The sequence below is a fragment of the Periplaneta americana genome, chromosome 6 (assembly GCF_040183065.1).
Source record: "Periplaneta americana isolate PAMFEO1 chromosome 6, P.americana_PAMFEO1_priV1, whole genome shotgun sequence".
In the NCBI taxonomy this organism is placed as follows: domain Eukaryota; kingdom Metazoa; phylum Arthropoda; class Insecta; order Blattodea; family Blattidae; genus Periplaneta; species Periplaneta americana.
Genome location: NC_091122.1, coordinates 66,812,271 through 66,824,685, shown reverse-complemented (window position 1 = coordinate 66,824,685; position 12,415 = coordinate 66,812,271). Strand labels below are relative to the sequence as shown.

General features: G+C 37.6%; 1 protein-coding gene across 1 annotated transcript in view; it reads right to left on the bottom strand.

Annotated features, from left to right (window-relative positions):
* LOC138701407 (uncharacterized) overlaps window positions 1–12,415 on the bottom strand; it is a 375,565-nt gene that overhangs the window by 97,927 nt on the left and 265,223 nt on the right. The window contains exon 3 of the mRNA XM_069828266.1: window positions 11,712–11,838. Within this exon, the coding sequence (XP_069684367.1) occupies window positions 11,712–11,838 (127 nt within the window). The remainder of the gene's footprint in view (window positions 1–11,711; window positions 11,839–12,415) is intronic.

The following is a 12,415-nucleotide window of genomic DNA, read 5'->3' as shown; positions in this document are numbered from 1 at the left end:
AAACAAAATAATGTTTCATTTAGCACCTTATACGACATTTGAAAAAAAAAATCTCTGATGAGAAAATTTACAAAAAATTACAAAGGGCATATAACTATGGAATCGTTTGGTCTAACTGTTTTTTTCATTTTATGGTGCCTTAAACATTAAAAACTCTTTTTAGTAACGGGTATTACCCCCTCTGGCTTGAATAACTGCATCCATACGTCTTGGTATGCTCTCTATGTGGTTAGCAATGTCTTCTTGAGGAATGAGTTCCCATTCTTCGCCAAGTGCTCGCCTCAACTCTTGTAACGATTCTGGTCTCGGTCGTCTATTCTTAACACGCCTTCCCTGCATGTCCCACACGTGTTCAATTGGGTTCATGTCTGGACTTCTTGCTGGCCATGGAAGAACATGGATTCCCACTTCTTGGAGATAATCTCCGACCGCATGGGCAATATGCGGCCGTGCATTATCATGCATTAAAACAAAATTATCGCCTACAAATTGGCCAAATGGCACAACATGCTCAGCCAAACATTCATTTATATACCTATCAGCTGTTAGTCTTCCATTTTCAACAAAAACCATCTCTGTACGAGCATCCGTACACACTCCTGCCCAAACCATCACTCCACCACCTCCATACGGCACATTTTCGGAAATGCAACACTGTGAAAATCGTTCTCCCCTCCTTCTCCAAACTCTTTCACGTCCATCAGGTGAGCACAGATTGAAACGGGACTCATCGGTGAACAGACCACAGCTCCACTGTCCATTTCTCCAATCCCTGTGAACATTTGCAAAACGCAGTCGTTCAACTCGATGCATCCTGAGAAGTCTGGGACCAGTTGCAGGTCTACTTGATATCAGTCCACTTGCTTTCAACCTCCTTCTGACTGTTTTGGCCGAAATTGGGCGTCCATGCATGTTAACAAATTGCTGGGCTACACTAGTAGCTGGCAGGTTGCGCTCCCTAAGAACTCCCAACACCATATACCTGTCTTCATTTGGATTTGTAGCTCTTGGACGACCCGAACCTGGTCTTCTGGTATATTCTAGGGTCTCTCTATACCGTTTTATGGCATCATGGGTTGTGCTTCTAGCCATATTCATAACATTTGCAATGTAACGTACACTGCGTCCATCATCGTAAAGGGCTACAGCTCGAGCCACATCTTCAGGTCGCATCTTGTTTTAAGACAAATGTTACAACCCCACTTAAACTCAGAAAATGTAAAAATAAAGAAATAACGAATGATAACGATAATGAAGCACAAAATGTTTGAGACAAAATTGTTATAGCGGAGACTCCGAAAGCAAAATTGGAATATTTGGTTGTAATGGCTTGTATATAAAACATAAAACAATCAACAATGTATACACGTCTCCATAACAACAGATGGCTACCATAATATTGTATGAGAAGATAATGTTTTCCAAAATACCAGCAAATATTAAAGTGTCCGGTTTTTTTTGTCCCTGAGTGTATTTAAATTTCATACACATTACATTACAATTAATTAGAAAATTGCAAATAAACAAGAAATATTGCTTTAAAATGACAAAAAGGCATTTATTAGTAAGAAACACCTTAAATAGGCAAAATAAAAATTGGCCCTATCACTTTGATTTACTCCAAATCACATTTGATGGGTTCAGAGCCATAGTGGGCCAAGCGCCATTTATTAAAACCGGAGAAAGCAAGAGTTAAAGTTAAGTAAATACCATAGGTTAATGAAGATTGACATATCATTTAGTTTCAATGTGCATACTTTATAGTACTTGCTATATGTTTCGTTAAATGATGGTAATAACTTAATTTTAACCCTTGTTTTCTCCATTTTTAATAAAAGGCGCTTGGCCCACTATGGCTCTGAACCCTTCATTTATATCTATGAAAATAATGATTTACTTGCACCCAGTAAAAAAGGCATTTTGCCATACATCCGGGCTCTAGTTATGAGTAACAACATATTGTATCCCTTGACAGATTGATACTATCCATTTATCGTCAATAATTTCTCTCCACCTTCCTCATTGTTTCCTAACTAAGGTTCTTTCACAGGAATATGAATAAAATCATGTACGATTTTAAAGCCCTTGTACTGCTGTGTCCACCGTTATAAAAGTAGAATATAACTCGGAACAAATCTAAATTTTTCCGTTGACAAACGATATATAGGCTATTCAGGGCTGCCAGATGTCCCGATTTTCATATAAAAGTCCCGAGTCCCGCTTCGATTCGAAGCGGAACGCAAAAAGTCCCTCCTTTAGAAAATTAACGTCACTTGTAATTGTATCACCTAAATAATTACAACAAATTTAAATTAATTTTCTTAACAATGTAGGTTTTCATATTGGAAAAAAACGAATATTTTGGCAAGTGTAAGGTTTGTAACAGCTAATTCAGTGGTGAATGCGATATTCCTAAACGTTTAAAAAGAGACATTCATCCCAAATGCATGGCAAAGAGAATGGAAAAAAGCTTATTGAAAATGCTAAAGTCCAGTAACAATTATATAGGAAGCTCTGAAAATGTATACTGCACGGCATGTTAAATTATGGGTTTCGAACAGTAATATAGTAAGTCACAAAATAAATATGAATTCAGGTTTCAGTCAATTTCATGTTATTGCTATCAATTAATAAACATTGAAATTTAAATATTTTGTCACATCTGGTGCCATCTTTTGGAATTTGTGCTTTAGATTTAATAAAAACAGCTGGGGAAGTCTGTGAGCCAGAACTACCATTAAGTCATTAAGTTAATAATTTGGCATAACATATTATTGCCACAAGCCCTTCAGAAAGACGCCAGAGAAACGTGATGTAACTTACAGCGAGATAAATATTATTTTTTATTGGAGACCTGTATCTACAACACGTCTTTTTTTTTAAATTAAAATTTCAATTTTGAGATTCATATAAGTTTCTTCAACTGTATATAGAGGGATATTTTTTATTTCGTTTTTTTATTTTTTTGTAGTCATGAAAATGGCAACTCTGCCCATATTCATACCATTCGTTCTTTAAAACAAAACGTAAGTACTGTATAAATTAAAATTTCAATTTTGAGATTCATATAAGTTTCTTCAACTGTATATAGAGGGATATTTTTTATTTCGTTTTTTTATTTTTTTTTTAGTCATGAAAATGGCAACTCTGCCCATATTCATACCATTCGTTCTTTAAAACAAAACGTAAGTACTGTATATTATGATAAAAAAAAGAATCTCCCTCTTCGGTAGATCTAAAATCTGGCAACCCTGTATATACTGCGTGTTCAGTTCAAAGTGTGTTATGGCTCGCTGTATGCCGTCATGTGGCTAGCCGATGAGCCTAGAGAATTCAATCTTCCTACACTTCCGCAAAGGCGTATTACCTAAATGCGAGAGAACTTGCCTCGCAAGTACAGCGTTCATTCTGAAGTACGCAGAGCCCGTGGATACCACGGACTCGAAGTACGTACCGATACATGCGGTAACGCCGGTAGTGGCAGGAATGTGAACTGTTTGGAAACACGTACTCAGGTGAGTTTTTTTCTTACTATCGGGATATGGCGAGAGGGTTAAGACGATTACTTATGTATTTGTTGACATTAACTTGGACGGTCAACATGGACACGGAGCATTTGATTTGTGTTGTGGAATGTTGCGGTATGCAACGGATGATAACAAATACCCTGCGTACGACTTGCCCGCGCAAAACACAGTTCGAAAAAGGTTATGGTAGCACACAGATACAGTCACTGTACACACAGACCGTACAGACCGCTATCTGTTGCTACGACGTTCAAGTTATACTGTACACGTTCTCAAGTTCAGATTGAACGCCTTGATTAATAGGCAACTTCTCTGACATAAAAGCTGAAACTCGCTTCAAATCGCTGGCTCACAACAGTGACGTCATGACACACTTTGAAATGAACACCCAGTATTGTAGCGTACTGCTACACTCAGTTTAATATCTGTGACACATTCTAGTGTTTTCATACCCGACAAGTCATTTGAGATGAAAACAAATTTAAAAAGAAATTAGAAAAGATAAACAATGAAGTATTTGTTTTTGAAACGTCTCCATCTTATCAGACGTTCTTTATAAAATACTCCAGTGGTGTTAAACAAAAAAGGAACAGAAAATTATTGGCAGTGAAAATTCAGTTGAATAAGACCGTGAAATTAAAATATTGCATAATCTAACCGCATTGTCACTGTAAGAGTTGTGCCGGTAATCAAAGGTTAAACGAAACAGTTGGCTTTGATTTCTCTTCCTACTGTCATGCTTCCTGGAAGTCATTAAAGAACATCTCAGCTACTTTCTGTTAAACTTGTTTTCAAAAAGTATACAAATCTTTAAGGTGAAAACGTCGTGTAACTGCGTATCCAAGTCTCTTTGATATCTTCTGTATCTATGGCCTTACGAAGGAGGCAAATCACTGTCAGCCGAGTGCAAACAAAAGCGAGTAGCACAGTGTTCCTCAATTTGTGTGAAATTAGCAAAAAAAATAACATTACACGTTTTCAAATTAAGTATCAACACTGACAAGAATCCGGTGAATTTGTAGCCAGAAATGCTATCAGCTTGTAAAATACTAATTATAATTTGCTTTCTGTTCTCTTTCTCGTTATGAACCACGAATAGATGAAATTTACACCACTTTTAAACGCTAATTTTCGTCAATATAAAAGTGATATTAGGCGTGACTATAACATTTAATAGCTATTTATGGAAATGTTTACAAAAATTTTAAAAACTATCTTAACAAATACCTTACTATAATAATACCGGACAGCTGTATACTAGCAGCATTGGCGTGAGTGCGAAATATCGCCGACCTGACATCTAGCGGAGAGGGATTGAATTACGTCCACATATACAAATATTAACAAGGCAGCACTCAACAACAACAAACTAATAAATTCTCTTGGCAGATATGATATAAACAGGAAATACAAACATCGCCGACCCAAACAACTACTCGCATAAACTCAATCCATCGAAATGACATCCACAAGATTTATACTATACTCATTCAGAGCCACCTACCATAGTTGAAACAAATTTATATTCCGTTGGACGCATTCGTGTCGACGGAATTTAGATACCATGCGGATACCAAAGATTATAATATGCTACATAATTGAAGAGGAAGGGTTGATATCAACTGAAACTCTAACCGATCAACAAGATAGACGACTTGTGTTGTTAACATAGAGAGATTCGGACTATTGTTTAAAACGTGAGTAAGACCCGGTTGCAGAAATGCAAATCAAATCAGTCCCTGATCGCCAATCAGTTGATATCTGATTTATTTGATTGTTTATTGCGTTGCACAAACGTGAATCTCCAATCAACTTGTCTCAATTTACTAGTTGCTGATTTGAGAAAGAAATACATTTGACAACAGCGCTATTTAGCAACCATAGCCAATTTGATGCTCTTTAAAAGTCGCGAAACGAATGCATCAAGTGGGCGGTGACTAGGAAAACAAGTGAATGTTCAAGTGAATGTTTTGCTGTTTTGTTGCTTTTTGTAGAGAGGAAACAGGCGGATTCTATTTGTATATAGACTACAATATGTGAAACAAAAATGAAGCAAACAAAAAAAAAAAACGTGGGGGGGGGGGCTTCTGTCGTGGGATTTGCTAGGGGAGTCGACAAGAAATTGGAACATGCATAGCCTCCATGACCCAAAATAATTCCATTTCCCTTCTCTCTGTTTACAAATGGAGCTCGTAACCTACTCATTAAAAATATTGTGTTGTCATGTGTAGAACTCTGCCAACGGGCTACAACATTCCAGAATTTCAATGATGGTGTGGACTACATATTGCCTGTATATTCACAGAAAAGAAACCTTTTCTATTTCGATAAAGTTCGGTATCATTTCAACCAGGTAATTGGATGGGGATGTGAGCAGTCTATACAACCAATATTAGGCTACTCTTGGAAATCCTGACATGGCTGAAAATTCTCTCTGGATTTCAAATCGTTCCCTGTTTGAAGTTTGGGGATTTATGAGACCCTGCCATAACAAAGCAATTTCATACGTAACATTCCTAACTACTCGGCAAATAGTTGATTTGTGGACCCCAACAAGATAATCCAAGACTGCCTGAAAAATTCCAACAGCATAAAATCTCAGCATTATTAGAACTTGGTTCATAGGAGAAAGTGGAAGGTTTCGATTTGTCTGTCTCCATATATTTGTTTCAATTTTTGAAAGTAACAAAACACACGAATCCTTACTTAACCTAAATCTTTGCTCAAATTTTCTGTCATTATACATAAAAGCAATTCATGTCTATCACGGAAACGCCTTCTTCTTAATATTTTTTTTTTTCATTCTAAAATTTCTTCATCAGAAGAATCCATTATGTCGAAAACAATATTGTTACGCTGTAACTATTTACTATATACATTACAGTAACTGCATTATAAACAGAACAACATAAATAGCCTACTTGATCCATGATCAGTGACTTAACCAGCAAAAATCTGTTGATTAAATCTGATGGAAGACTGATCTCCGATCAAACACTGATTGTTCTTTCTGCAACAGAAATAGAACTGATGGCCAATCAAACCCTCCTTGATTGCCAATCATATTTTGATCGGTGTTTCTGCAACCGGGCCTTACTAATGTGGAATAATATATGAAACACTTAAGAAATGTTGAATAATATTTAATGTAAAATTATTATCTTATATCAAAGCTGCATATTATGAGAAATATTGCATACTTAATATTACTTTCCGTAATTAATTGTTACATATTTTTTCTTTGGTTTACCAAGACAAAATCAATCTGATATTAGGAATGAATTTACAGTAATGTTTTACTACTGGGTTCAAAAAGTTCCCGGAATTTTACTACCATATTTCGTATTAATATATAACAAGGGATATTATACATTTGTTTTGCTGGTAACATTCATGATGTAATTTCCTTAAAGTTTGTTGATAATGGCGATTGTTGGTTTTGAGTTGTAGGCAATTGTTTATCATAGTGTTTTGTTTGTTCGTCGCATTTTGTGATTATGTCCACAGAGCAACGTACAAACATCAAGTTATGTGTTTTGTTACACAAAACTCCTGCAGAGACATTAAGATTATTGGAAGAAGCATATGGCGAAGCAGCAATGAAAACAACTCAAGTGTATGCCTGGCATAAACGCTTTTCTGGTGGCCGCGAAAGTATCAAAGATGACGTACGCAGCGGCCGACCAACAACTGCAACAAATGAAGCAATCACTCAGCGTGTGCGTAATGTTGTGAGGGACGACCGACGTAAAACCATAAAAGAGATAGCAGCAGAGGTCGGAATATCAGTCAGAAGTGTACACAATGTTCTTCACAAGCATCTCAACATGCATTACGTGTCTCAGAAGTTAGTTCCGAAAATGTTGCCGGCAGAACAGAAAGAAACAAGAATGACTCTTGCTGGGGACATGATCAGTATGGCTGATGAAGATGGTGATTTCTTAAACAAAATTATTGCTGGTGATGAAACTTGGTGCTACTTGTACGACCCAGTCCCTAAACGACAGTCATCTGAGTGGAAATCGAAAACATCTCCTCGGAAGCAAAAATTTCCTAGGGACACTTCCAAATGCAAAGTTATGTTGGAAGTTTTCTTCGACTCTCAGGGTCTCATCCACCATGAGTTCATTCCAGAAGGTCGTACTGTAACGAAAGAATTGTACGTAGAAATCCTCCGTCACCTCCGGGACGCAGTGAGAAGGAAACGTCCAGAAAAGTGGGTAGAAAACAACTGGTTCCTTATGCATGACAATGCACCTGCTCATCGCGCAATTATTGTAAAGAATTTTCTTGCCAGGCACAACATAACTGCTTTGGATCACTCACCATACTCTCCTGATCTCTCACTACCTGATTACTTTCTGTTTCCCCGTCTGAAAAGTCATCTGAAAGGACGGAGATTCAATGCTGAAGAGGTTATCGCAAACGCGACTAGAGCGCTAAGACGGGTTTCACAAAATGGCTTCCAGGCCTGCTTCCAGGAACTCTACACGCGTTGACAAAAGTGTATTGTTGCGGAAGGCAACTATTTTGAAGGGAATGCTGTATAATAGTGTTTAAGGTACGTTGTTTCTATGATACTAGCAATTTCCGGGAACTTTTTGAACCTAGTATGTATATACGCATTGTTGGCAACTGCAAAGATAAAATTGATAGTAATCTGATGCTTGTAATAATTAGTAAATGCATGTGGACAACAATAAAACTTAATTTGATAAAACCTTAAAATCCAATACATTTTAACTTCTATTCATTTATTAGGTTTAAATAAAAAAACTAATTTGTATTTTTCTATCAACACAAAGACGAAGGAATTAGGCCTACTAAAGAATGTTGTTGACTCACGTTTTATGAACTGTCGGAAATTGAAAGTACGATTTGGAGCAATTTGTAATTCTGCAATTGTCACAATTATAAACAGCACACATACACCCTGACATTTTAACACAGCACTAATTAATAAAACTATTAACTAGCCCAGCAACAATATACATTGCAGTTGATTACAGCTTGTTTTGCGAGTATCTCCACATCGGCAGATAGGTAGCAGCACCAGCGTCGTTCGCACGCAAAACTGCTAGCTGTCCAGTATTATTATAGTAAAGTATTTGATCTTAACCCTTAAGTTGTCAAAACTTCATTTCTGACACTAGTTTATTAAACCGTGTCGGACTGTAAAGAAAACAACTATCGCAATGTCCAAATTTAATATCATCATCATCATCATCATCATCATCATCAACATGGGTTGAACCGATAGGCCCGTTCCGTCCCCATTAGAATTGTTCTCTCCAACAAAACCTAGAACGTCCAACATTTCTCCTTCCTCTTGAAGCACCTACTGGAAAGCTTTCTTGGGAATTCGGTGATCCTCCATCCTTTCTAGATGTTCCATCCACCTATTACGTTGATTTGTTAACCTTTGTGTTATTCCCTCTATCCCTAATTTTTTTCTGATCTCTTCATTCCTCTTGTGTTGTAATAAAGAATATCCCGCCACTGACCTTAGGAATTTCATTTCTGAGGCTTCTAGTCGTCTTTTGTCTCTTTCTGTTAAGGTCCATGTCTCTGCTCCAAATTTAATATCTTGTACAATATTACAGTATTGTGAAATTTTAATTTTCCTACGATTTTTTTCTATTGTTCTATTAAAATTATAGCATATAGCTTATTAACTGTTGTATGCTGCAGGATACTTTGCGAATTTAAGGGTTTCGTACAATAATAATTACTAAAGTCGATTGCGATGTATAAAAGAAATCAAGACGAAGACAAGAAGAACAAGAGGAGTTTAAGAAGAACAAAGGACACACAAGGAGGGCAAGGGGAATGCAAGAGAACAATGGAAACATAAGTAGAACAAGAAGAACAAGGGGAAGACTCGAATACGCGTGGGCATACGACGTATCACCTTGAGAATGCCTTGCTGAACTTCGTCTTCATAGTAAATGATTATGTATGTATGTTTTTCTAATGATAGTTAAAAAATCGATAAGTGCATAGCTACATTACGCTGCATATATTTACGTAGAATTATGTGTAGCTTTAATGTGCTGCATATCTTTACGTAGAATTACGTGTGAGTGCGATCACTTGTCAAGAGATGCAAATTTGTTCTATATTGCATATCATTACGTAGAACTACGTCACGGGATAATCTGTCCACAAATGCATAGCTTACTAACTTGTACAGTATATGTTTAGGTAGAACGACGTGTGGATGCCAGCATCTGTCGACAGTTGCATACTTTTACTATACTGCATATTTTTACGTAGAACTATGTTTGGGAAAGATTACCTGTCGATAGGTGTATAGCTTAACTATGCTGCATATCTTTACATAGAACCACGTGTGGGTGTGATTACCTATCGACAGGAGCATAGCTTTACTATGCTGCATATGTTCACGTAGAGAACAAGGGAAATACAAGGAGAACATGAGGAATGCAATGATAGCAAGGGGAAGGTAAAGAGATCAAGCGGAAGGCAAATAAGGCAAGGCGAAGAAGGGGAAGGCAAGGAGAACAAGACGAATATAAGGAGAACAATGCGAAGACAATGAGAACAAAGCGAAGAGAAGGAGTACAAGGTTGAGACAAAGAGAACAGGGTAAATTAAGGAAAAAAAGAGAAGAGAAGAAGAGTAAAAGAAATACAAAAGAATGAGAACACACGGAGAACTAGGGGAAAATAGGTGAACACTGGAAGGAAGGAGAACAAGGAGAATACAAGGAGAACTAGGGTAAAATAGGTGAATACTGGAAGGAAGGAGAACAAGGAGAATACAAAGAGAACTAAGGTAAAATAGATGAATACTGGAAGGAAGGAGAACAAGGAGAAATAGGGTAAAATAGGTGAACACTGGAAGGAAGGAGAACAAGGAGAACTAGGGTAAAATAGGTGAATACTGGAAGGAAGGAGAACAAGGAGAATACAAGGAGAGCTAGGGTAAAATAGGTGAATACTGGAAGGAAGGAGAACAAGGAGAATACAAGGAGAACTAGGGTAAAATAGGTGAATACTGGAAGGAAGGAGAACAAGGAGAACTAGGGTAAAATAGGTGAATACTGGAAGGAAGGAGAATACAAGGAGACCTAGGGGAAAATAGGTGAATACTGGAAGGAAGGAGAACAAGGAGAACAAGGATAACTAGGGGAAAATAGGTGAACACTGGAAGGAAGGAGGACAAGGAAAATACATGGAGAACTAGGGGAAAATAGGTGAACACTGGAACGAAGGAGAACAAGGAGAACTAGAGGAAAATAGGTGAACACTGGAAGGAAGGAGGACAAGGAAAATACAAGGAGAACTAGGGGAAAATAGGTGAACACTGGAAGCAAGGAGGACAAGGAAAATACATCGAGAACTAGGGGAAAATAGGTGAACACTGGAACGAAGGAGAACAAGGAGAACTAGGGGAAAATAGGTGAATACTGGAAGGAAGGAGAACAAGGAAAATACATGGAGAATTAGGGGAAAATAGGTGAATACTGGAAGAAAGGAGAACAAGGAGAACTAGGGAAAAATAGGTGAACACTGGAAGGAAGAAGGACAAGGAAAATGCAAGGAGAACTAGGGGAAAAGAGGTGAACACTGGAAGGAAGGAAGACAAGGAAAATACAAGGAGAACTAAGGGAAAATAGGTGAAAACTGAAAGGAAGGAGAACAAGGAGAACTAGGGGAAAATAGGTGAAAACTGAAAGGAAGGAGAACAAGAAGAACTAGGGGAAAATAGGTGAACATTACAAGGAAGAAGAACAAGGAGAACAGAAGGAGAACTAGGGGAAAATAGGCGAACACTGGAAGAAAGGAAAACAATGAGAATACAAAGACATCTACTGGGAAGACAAGGAAAACAAAGAAAAAATAAAGAGAAGAAGGAGGAGAGTTGCATTTTTATGAGAATGTCAATTCCAAACTTTACACCCCCCATACCTAGGAAGAGAAACACGTAATTCTACGTAAAAATAAACTGTAAACAGGAACACAGTCTAATTCTCAACATGATAAAGGAACTCTGTTTTTGCTAGGGAATCTAGACGTTCGTCTAACGATGTGCCAAAACTCAAACCTTTTGTTAGAATGTAGGTTGGTTCTAAGTGCACGCAGACTACAACGTCTGTCTGCTGGCAGCGTCCGTATCTGAAGGGCAATGATTCCATTGAAGTAATCTGAAGCTACTCACGCGTGTACGATGTACTTGGTGGCCTCCTCCGATATGAGGGCGACGTGGGTCAAGTTTCTGGCAGACGACGAACTGGAATGTGATGCAGCCATGAACCAAGCTGGCGTGCCGGGCGCCTGCTGCACTCCTGTCGGCATAAAATTACAGCATTGTACTACGTTAAATAGTGCACTCTGGTATATAAAACAGATCTATTAGTGACTATAGCTCAAAGGACAATAATTCATGTTCGTTACATTAATGAAAAAGAATACAAATATTTGTTTATACAGTGGAGTCCCTTCGTTGTTCATAAATTGGGGTAAAAACTATTAGCCAATCAAAGGTCATTTAATACGTTTGTACTTAATGTGTATTACGTTATTGGTCTTATGAGCCCGCCCCTACCTTGGCGATGCAACCTATCCCAAGTAATGAACTCAGCGACTCGTAGACAGAGGACGGGGTGTAAGCAACCGGATGAGTACAAACACTATATACTGTTTTAATACTAAGTATTACTGAGGATGCTGTACTTGTCTTAAGCGTTGGAGGCTCCACGGAGCATATTTCCTACAAGTTTCAACTTAATTTAATGGTATCAGTCTAAATGACTTTAAAATATTTTTGTCGTTAATGTTAAAATAATTGTTTTATTAGAGGCGTTACCACTGTAATTATTTACTCTTATATTTGTATGTTATACTCTGATTGAGGTTCTGACT